Here is a 9,172-nt window from a genome sequence, read left to right as displayed (position 1 = left end):
GGTGGAATCGCGAGCGCGCGAGGCAAAACTTAAATAGAAAATATTTCGTTGGAATTAAATATGAGTAGTCTGTTGAAGCATCTTGTCTTGCAAAAAATTCGAGTGCGTTTTAAATAGTGTTTATCAGTAACACTTTTGAAAACCGACAATCGTCATATCTTGCCCTGACCGAACAATGTCTCCCAAATGTTGGTTGTTCACTTGTTTTGAATTATAATTTATATCGTGAGCATTGTCGTATATTGCATAAGTAACGTACATTAAAGAAGTGATCTTCGTGATAATGTATCAACTAGATGCATGTAAGTATGAACGTTACGGGAGTAATCGAGGCCAAAGGCAGGCGTGATAAACACAGTGAGTATGGTGGCAACTCCCTCACTAGAGTTCTGGATGATCTCAGCGACGTCCGCATTCAGTACGCCGCTTCTATAATAACCTCGGGCCTGGAGAACACTCGTTTCGAATTCGTGAGAGCGCTGATTTCGATTTCAAAGAGGCGAGGCGATAAAAGCGACGTCTAGAGATGGCGGAAACTGCTCCTGCTCAACCACCAGCTGCGGCTACTTCAGCGCCTAAAAGCCCCAAGAAGAAGCGCGCCGCTCCAAAGGCCAAGAAGGTCGGCCCCAGCGTGTCCGAGCTCATCCTCAAGGCTCTGGCCAGCAGCAAGGAGAGGAACGGCGTGTCTCTTCCTGCGCTCAAAAAGTCGCTTGCTGCCGGAGGATACGACGTGGAGAAGAACAATGCCCGCGTGAAGTTGGCCATCAAGAAGCTCGTGGCCAAAGACGCCGTGGCGCAAGTGAAGGGCAGCGGCGCGTCTGGCTCTTTCAAACTCAACAAGGAAAAGGCTGCCGCAAAGGCGAAGCCCAAGTCGTCAACGGCAAAGCCCGCAGCTAAAAAGCCCGCGGCAGCCAAGAAGGTGAAGAAGCCCGCGGCAGCCAAGAAGACCGCGCCCAAGAAGTCTCCCAAGAAAGCAAAGAAGCCCGCGGCTGCCAAGGCGGCCAAGAGCCCCAAAAAGGTGAAGTTGGCTGTTAAGCCCAAGAAGGCGGCGAAGAGCCCAGCCAAGCCCAAGGCTGCGAAGCCCAAGGTCGCTAAGCCCAAGACCGTCAAGGCCAAGGCCGCCAAACCCAAGGTGGCCAAGCCCAAGAAGGCCGCGGCCAAGCCCAAGAAGACTGCGCCAAAGAAGTGAATTCGATCGGACGACGCTCGATTCACTCCACCTCAACGGCTCTTTTCAGAGCCACCCACTTAGTTAAAAAAGTGAACCAGATGCTGCTGCGCTTCCATTAGTTCATCGGTAACACATGACAGTGTATTACGTTGCTGTTGAATGCGTGCCATATTCTGTAAGTCAAACCCATTTACGGCGTGGCGATGGTTGCTCGCCTTGCCTCGGCCCTGATCAAGGAGCTCGACGCTTGGTGCAGTTCAATCGTGAGGATTTGTGTAGATTGGATAAGTTACGTACATTCGCCAAATTAACTATAACATTTTACCCACTCGATGTGTTTTAAGCATTGATGTGATGGGAGTAATCGAGCCCGAAAGCAGGGATCACAAACACAGTCGAGGCGGGTGGCATCTCCCTCACTCGAACTGAGTGCAGAGTAATCTCAGCGACGTCAGCATTCTCGCTGGCGATTCTAATCTAAATCCAGATTAAAAATCGATGCATTCTTGACGAACCTCCAATTTTGATTATGTGTTGCACCTCTTCATTCCGTCATCATGTTACTGGTGCCAAATATGGAATTTAGTCTAAAAATGTATTGATTCCAGACAGCTTTACTCAATTTGCCTTCATTCGCTCGTTCTCGCCTTTTCACTTTGTTTTTGTTTTGTAAACATTGCGGTGCACCATCTAAACTTCTCTATTAAAATTAATTTATATACGTAAATATCGCATTGTTTGCAATGTCTTTCTTACTTTGGGAGAACTAGTTGGTGTGTGGGGGTCGCTAGCCCCCGAGATCCCTCCCTCGATAATACTAACGGCCGGACTAACATCATCAATCGCCCCCCCGCTGCTAAGCGAACCGCCGCTAGGCTCCTCACCCAGGGTGTGGGAGCCGTCACCCGAGGATTCCCCTCCACCGCGGGTCCGCGTAGCAGGCATGGTTAACCACGTACGCGCACACCCACACACAGCTCTGCACGGCACTCACCCAACACTGACCACTCACGTTAGGATCGCGCACCTGTGTTACACACGTCGTGAACGTGCGCGCACACCCATACAGCTCCACACGCGATGCCCACTCTTGCGCCGCTCTGCACCGCGCTGGCCGCTCACGTTACGATCGCGCACCTGGGGTACGCCGATTACGCACGCCGAGAGCTTACGCAAGTAACGAGCTCACGCAAGCGGGGCACACGCCGACACAACGACTCAAGCCGCCGCCGCCGTGCGCGCGAGACAAACCGTACAACAATGCGCAGCCGATTACGCGCTCGAGCCGCGGGGTCGGGGGTCAGGGGTCCACCACCGCGCCGCACTTTACGCGAGTAACGAGCACACGCAAGCGGGGCACACGCCGACATGACGACTTGTCCCCTCCCCCAATCGCGCGTGCACGTCAACACAAATATCGTACAAGGACGATTCTCCTCTCACACGGCTGCGTAGTCACGCCAACACACAAAAGTGCTCTCCCCGGGCGTTAACGCACACACCTCCGTACCCGCACAATCGTACAGAGACCACGGCCTTTATGCATACAACGACCACACACTCGCGAATGCAGTGCACGCTAATACCACGTTCCAAAAACACCCAACAACACGGTTTTGTTACTACGCTCGAGATTTTATTAGCCCTTGCTAACCAACCGAGCCACCCGTGTGTGTGTGCGGGCCAGCAAGGCGCTTCTAACCCACACTCTGGTGCCGTGTAGCCCTATTCTATGCTGCGCTCTCTGCTAAACCGCTTTCCTACTCGTCCTTACCCCGAACTAACCCTCTCCTATGGATCCTACTCTCCGCTCTGAGGTGTTGTAAGGCGCGCAACACGATACCGTCTGTAGTCCTTGGTGACCTTGCGGCGCTCAGATCGTCCTGCAGACAATCTAGCGGCTCGCCCGATGACTCCTTCGTCGCTGACCCCGTGTCCAAACTCCAGAAGAAGAGAGTTCCCTACTGCCCCTGCGTTTTCTTTTAAACTATTCACATCAAAGGCTAGGCGCCCCCGTCCCGACCGCCTTGGTCTCTCGACCAATCCTGAGCCTAGGATTTCCCGCTCTTTTGCGATCCCGCCGTCCTTTGAACTTTCGACCAATCAGTCGTCCCGGGTCCTGATCCCAGCTATCTGCCTTGCTGACCCGTGTTTGTGTTTGTATGCGTTTCTAACTGCGGGGCTCTCTGAGCTCGCCGTGGTCGTGCGATCTCAAATCCGCCCACGGCGCCGCAGTGTTACTTGGCCTGGGAAGGGTCCTGTCCAATTCCCTGGCCCTGAGAAACCGTGGGGTAACCCCCCCTAGGGGGCCCTCGGGTGAAAACTCAGGGTAGGTGACCCGACCACGAGGCCCTACGTGGGTGCGTGTTTATGTGGGGGGGGTGATGGGGGGCAGTGCGGCGGTGGAAGCCGGGCGGCTCCCTGGCTCGGCCGAGCGGCCCCGTCGCTGTGGCACCACAGGTGACGTTCACTCAACTATTGTGTTGGAAGCCGTTTAGCTTCACACGATTATAAAGTTAGTTCATCTTGTTCACTTGAAAACAAGACCTTACACCGATTATTCACTCCACGTGCAATCTTGCAACAGATCGCGTTCCTCTCGCGTTCGCTGCGGGTGTGCCAATATCATTACAGAGTGCTTCGAAGAAGGGTCATTGCCCAAAACGTCGCATATTATGCATGTCAAGGAAGTGTTATTGACGACAGTGGAGGGTTTTCTTCGTCACAGAGGTTAAAGGTCTAAGGTTTAAGGCGGAGCCATCGCGGAGGGCAGGAGTGGTCGGTGACGTCACCACGCTTCGGGTATAAAGGCGGCTGCTGCTGCAAGCTGAGCGCGCAGTCTCTCGCGAGCTTTGTCAGAAGTAGTCGGAATGTCTGGACGCGGTAAAGGCGGTAAGGGGCTCGGCAAGGGAGGCGCAAAACGCCATCGCAAGGTGCTGCGCGACAACATCCAGGGCATCACCAAGCCCGCCATCCGCCGCCTCGCTCGCCGCGGAGGTGTGAAGCGCATCTCGGGCCTCATCTACGAGGAGACCCGCGGCGTCCTGAAGGTCTTCCTTGAGAACGTCATCCGCGACGCCGTCACCTACACGGAGCACGCCAAGCGCAAGACCGTCACCGCCATGGACGTGGTCTACGCCCTCAAGCGCCAGGGCCGCACTCTCTACGGCTTCGGAGGCTGAGCGCCCATCTCTCGCACACTAAGCCAACCCAAAGGCTCTTTTCAGAGCCACCCACCTCTTCGAAACTGCTTGCGCCAGTGTTTGCAAACACTTTCTAAATGGAACACATGTCCTGGGTTGTTGCGCGCCAATTCCTCGTGAGCGTGGTGGACGTTTGCTTGTTGAGTTGGCGAATCTTCATCTGCTTCCACATGAATGAAAGAAATCATGATATTCACGACACGTCACATTTAACAAGGCGTAATTCTTGAACGCGTTAATACAGTACCCATTTCTGGGTACTGTATTACTGTACTCGTCCTAATTGACGTAGCGTGCCGGAATGCTAATCTCCACCTGTACAGCACAACAGCGAAGTTATTTTTCTCCACCGAGCGCTTGTATTTTTCCAAATTGCGTTCATAAAACGCCCGTGCGCCGTATTAGACGAGTGGTGAAACAATCCCTCGTAAGAAACAAAAAAACCCACGCTCAAAACACAATATACTGTATTGGGTTTTCCAGTCATCCTTATTAAAACAAAGGCAATGGCCATGGCTGCAATTCACTAATATACATGTTTGGACATTACATTGTGTTATATTCACAAGTCCTTTTTGCAGTAAAAACGATATTAAAGTGAGCATCGCGTCCGCGTTTCTCATTGGAGGCTGATGGAGAGGGATGGTACTAAAAAAGCCACTCAGCAGCGCCGCGCACTACGATCCTCAGATTTGCATCTCGCCTCCTATAAAAGGAGCTCATCGCCCGACCGACATCCACATTCGCTTCCCGTCTGTTCTGACCTGAAGCTGCCTACAACGCGTCGACATGCCCGATCCTCCCGCATCAAAGAGCGCTGGGCCGGCCAAGGTTCCTGCTCCCAAGAAGGGCTCCAAGAAGGCTGTGACCAAGGCTACGCGCAAGGATGGCAAGAAGCGACGCCACCGCAGGAAGGAGAGCTACGCCATTTACATCTACAAGGTGATGAAGCAGGTGCACCCCGATACCGGCATCTCGTCCAAGGCAATGAGCATCATGAACTCGTTCGTCAACGACATCTTCGAGCGCATCGCTTCCGAGGCGTCCCGCCTGGCGCACTACAACAAGCGCTCCACCATCACTTCTCGGGAGATCCAGACCGCAGTGCGACTGCTGCTCCCCGGCGAGCTGGCCAAGCACGCCGTGTCGGAGGGCACCAAGGCCGTCACCAAGTACACAAGCTCCAAGTGAAGCCTCGACTCCACCATTAATTACAAAGGCTCTTTTCAGAGCCACCCACCTCTCCGAACCTGCTTGTACCAGTCCTAGCAGGAGTACAAAACGAAACTTCCAACAAAGCCCCGGTTCACGCGGGGACATTGTTCGCTCATTGAGTGAAGTGGAGAGATCGAACGCATTTTAACATGTTTCCACGTGAATAAAAGCGATAACAATATTCATGGCACATCATATTCACCAGCAGGCATTTCTTGGACTTGATTGTCCATTGATTTCATCTGCAGCCCATTCAGATTGGATATTTGGCGCCAAAACCTTGCAATGCAATATATTTAATTCGTGGTTGTATTTTCGGGCAGGAACTAACATTTTGCACGTGTACATATATGTAAAAGTAAGCGCCTAGCATGGATGACTCGTGCAGTATAATTGATCATCATCTCAATGCCAAGAGAATATATATCTATTCCTGTGATCACCTCTTTCCGACATTTTTACGTATTACTGTTTCCAATGAAGTGCAGTTTCTTCACACGTTATTTAGATCATGCAGAGCACTGTAAAGTTGTTTTCGGAAAGGTGTTTGCTTGAGAAAAGAACATCCGTTAAAGACATCGACGGCGCTCAAACGGTACTACTGCATCGTGATGCGGCATTCTGAAATGATCCAAACTGTGAACATTTTGTTGATTAAGAAGAGTTGACGACTCGAGATCATTGCACGCTGCCAACCAATCAGCACGCTCCCCTTCTTCGCACGTCACGACTCCGCTGACCAGTGAGCGCGCGCTCTGGGCTACATAAGCCGCCTTCTCCCCGCCTGTGAGAATCTTTGCCCTCACCAAGCCATGGCTCGCACCAAGCAGACGGCTCGCAAGTCCACGGGCGGCAAGGCCCCCCGCAAGCAACTCGCCACCAAGGCGGCCCGAAAGAGCGCTCCGGCCACGGGCGGCGTCAAGAAGCCTCACCGCTACAGGCCCGGCACCGTCGCTCTGCGCGAGATCCGCCGCTACCAGAAGTCCACCGAGCTGCTCATCCGCAAACTGCCCTTCCAGCGCCTCGTCAGGGAGATCGCGCAGGACTTCAAGACCGACCTGCGCTTCCAGAGCTCCGCTGTCATGGCTCTGCAGGAGGCCAGCGAAGCGTACCTTGTCGCGCTCTTCGAGGACACCAACCTGTGCGCCATCCACGCCAAGCGCGTCACCATCATGCCCAAGGACATTCAGCTCGCCCGCCGCATTCGTGGCGAGCGCGCTTGAACGCCCAGCTCGGCCCTCAAAGCACAACACAAAGGCTCTTTTCAGAGCCACCACTTACTCATGAAAACGCTTCCATGTGTGTTCTTCAAAGTTCGGGTGCCGGAAACCTTCGTTTGCTGGTCACGGCTCTCACGAGTCGTCAGGCGTAAGCGACAATGAAGTTCATTTTCTATACCCCGCCGCTCATATTTTTCAACATCACACGTTGGTGTCGTATATAAGCGTTGTGAAACCATGCTTACATAATGTTTAACAAAAGGGTTATTTTGGTGAAATATATTAACTATTAAACCCAAAGATATTGGTTTATGTTGTTTCAAGCCCGAGCTGATAAGAAGTTCACATTTTGCAAACTAAGAGACTGAATTATTCACGCACATATATTTTTAGGCATTGCCCGAACAGGCGGTTAAAGGAAAATATATATACACCGTATAGGCACGTGGGCGATCAATCACGAGCTCAAGGCTATCACAATGATTTCTTATAACCAATGCGGTCCCTCAAAATGATTATTATAATCAATAATACATTGATATTTGCGGAATCCGCTTATAAGTTTGACTTGCCAGCACGTGCCCATTAATTAACTCTATCATGCTTAAAACTTGAACCTATTAAGTACGTGTATCGCATTGTTTCATTCATAAGATGCGTGCCCGCATTAAAATTTATATGGATACAAATAATTAAAGTCAACATCGAATCCTCGCGTCCCGGCTTTTCATTGGTGGCTCAAGGAGAGGGCGGGACTCGACCGAGAGGAGCCAATCAGCAGCGGCGCGCTCTACGATCCTCGTCTCCGCTATAAAAGCCGCTCCGGTGGTGCGTGTTAACGTCACAAATCGTTCGTACTTTGTCTCCAGTGCTTTTTGCATCCTAGGTCGCTTAACAATGTCTGGACGCGGCAAGACCGGTGGCAAGTCTCGCGCCAAGGCAAAGTCCCGCTCTTCCCGCGCCGGCCTGCAGTTCCCCGTGGGTCGCGTTCACAGGCTGCTCCGCAAGGGCAATTACGCCCAGCGGGTCGGCGCTGGAGCACCCGTCTACCTGGCCGCCGTGCTCGAGTACCTTTCTGCCGAGATCCTCGAGCTGGCTGGCAATGCCGCCCGCGACAACAAGAAGACGAGGATCATCCCCCGACACCTGCAGCTCGCCGTGCGAAACGACGAGGAGCTCAACAAGCTCATGGGCGGCGTGACTATCGCCCAGGGCGGTGTGCTGCCCAACATCCAGGCCGTGCTGCTGCCCAAGAAGACCTCTCAGGCAAAGAAGTGAACGCGCCGCCGCCTCTACCACCACAACAACGGCTCTTTTCAGAGCCACCCACTTACTTGCAAAGAGCTCGGACAGTCGTACACAGGAGTTTTGTTATACTGGTAGGAACGAAGTGGACCAGACCACCAATAGATTAATGTGTCCGTCCGTCAACATCGCCCCCTACTGCAAACATTTGGCATGACCCTACGAAAACCTTGACTCAGTGACGCTATCCTGGCTAAACAAGTGTAACATTCCCTTATAATTCCCTCAGCTTTTAATTAAAACATTTAAATTAATGAGGCTTTCCTGGCTAAACACGTGTAACATTCCCTAATAATTCCCTGAGATAGCTTTTAATTAAAACTTTGAAATTAAATAAAACAACTAACAGCGCCCTAATAATTCCCTGAGATAGCTTTTAATTAAAACTTTGAAATTAAAAAAAAACTCACAGCGCCCTAAAGCCTACAGCTAGGCCTAAAGCCTAGAACCAGGCCTGAAACTCTCCATTCGTGTCGTACCCCCGCGTGTGTGAAAGGGAGTTATGTTTAACAATGTTACATTCCCTCATGTTTTTAAATAGAAACATTTAAATTTAAAGCTTTTACATGAATCATTAAATCATTTAAATTAAAAATTAACTCACAGCGCCCTAAAGCATACAGCTAGGCCTAAAGCCTAGAACTAGGCCTCAATCTCTCCCTTCGTATCGTCCGATTAGGTGTAGCAACATCGCCCCCTACTGCAAACACTTGGCAGGACCCTACAAAAACCTTTTGACTCAGTGGGGCTTTCCTGGCTTAACAAGTGTAATAATACATTATGTTTATATTATTTGGTTATTCGTTCCTACCAGCCCACCCCGCAGGGTCCTGTTTAATAAGGACACCGTCGTCGAGTTGCCCTCGTCCCAAAATGCTCGCAATTAAACGAATGCTCTGCTCATTCCAGATACCCTTTATGTCTAATTTAGGAACGGTATTTGAGCAGCATTCCAACATTGCATCAATCATGGAACATGGTTTAGAATAAATTGGGATGCCTATTGGAAGAAAGAATCGTGTTTATTAAAGAATAAAACTCGCTCTTTTTGAGCGGTC

The 9,172-nt window shown here is 51.4% G+C and overlaps 5 protein-coding genes across 5 annotated transcripts; all 5 read left to right on the top strand.

Annotated features, from left to right (window-relative positions):
* Positions 1 to 465: 465 nt before the first annotated feature.
* Positions 466 to 1,191, top strand: LOC144733817 (histone H1.2-like). The gene has a single exon (XM_078615827.1). It carries the CDS (start codon positions 527 to 529, stop codon positions 1,187 to 1,189), a length of 663 nt encoding a protein of 220 aa, XP_078471953.1. The 5' UTR covers positions 466 to 526; the 3' UTR covers positions 1,190 to 1,191.
* Positions 1,192 to 4,041: 2,850 nt separating this feature from the next.
* Positions 4,042 to 4,353, top strand: LOC144733685 (histone H4). Its single transcript, XM_078615712.1, has one exon. It carries the CDS (start codon positions 4,042 to 4,044, stop codon positions 4,351 to 4,353), a length of 312 nt encoding a protein of 103 aa, XP_078471838.1.
* Positions 4,354 to 4,451: 98 nt separating this feature from the next.
* LOC144733684 (histone H2B type 3-B-like) lies at positions 4,452 to 5,610 on the top strand. The gene is made up of 2 exons (XM_078615711.1): positions 4,452 to 4,462; positions 5,145 to 5,610. The coding sequence occupies exons 1-2, from the start codon at positions 4,452 to 4,454 to the stop codon at positions 5,563 to 5,565; spliced, it is 432 nt and encodes a 143-aa protein (XP_078471837.1). The 3' UTR covers positions 5,566 to 5,610.
* Positions 5,611 to 6,401: 791 nt separating this feature from the next.
* On the top strand, positions 6,402 to 6,812 carry LOC144733683 (histone H3). The gene has a single exon (XM_078615710.1). It carries the CDS (start codon positions 6,402 to 6,404, stop codon positions 6,810 to 6,812), a length of 411 nt encoding a protein of 136 aa, XP_078471836.1.
* Positions 6,813 to 7,655: 843 nt separating this feature from the next.
* Positions 7,656 to 8,130, top strand: LOC144733896 (histone H2A-like). The gene has a single exon (XM_078615904.1). It carries the CDS (start codon positions 7,707 to 7,709, stop codon positions 8,085 to 8,087), a length of 381 nt encoding a protein of 126 aa, XP_078472030.1. The 5' UTR covers positions 7,656 to 7,706; the 3' UTR covers positions 8,088 to 8,130.
* Positions 8,131 to 9,172: the final 1,042 nt, after the last annotated feature.

This window comes from Lampetra planeri, chromosome 48 (genome assembly GCF_965212315.1).
Source record: "Lampetra planeri chromosome 48, kcLamPlan1.2.h2, whole genome shotgun sequence".
Lineage (NCBI taxonomy): Eukaryota > Metazoa > Chordata > Hyperoartia > Petromyzontiformes > Petromyzontidae > Lampetra > Lampetra planeri.
Note: the sequence above shows the minus strand (reverse complement) of the source record. Positions and strands in the feature narration are given on the sequence as shown.

Excerpts from the sequence above, each read along its gene's own strand:
- LOC144733817 (XM_078615827.1), top strand. The coding sequence starts at position 527 with ATGGCGGAAACTGCTCCTGCTCAACCACCAGCTGCGGCTACTTCAGCG.
- LOC144733896 (XM_078615904.1), top strand. The coding sequence starts at position 7,707 with ATGTCTGGACGCGGCAAGACCGGTGGCAAGTCTCGCGCCAAGGCAAAG.
- LOC144733685 (XM_078615712.1), top strand. The coding sequence starts at position 4,042 with ATGTCTGGACGCGGTAAAGGCGGTAAGGGGCTCGGCAAGGGAGGCGCA.
- LOC144733683 (XM_078615710.1), top strand. The coding sequence starts at position 6,402 with ATGGCTCGCACCAAGCAGACGGCTCGCAAGTCCACGGGCGGCAAGGCC.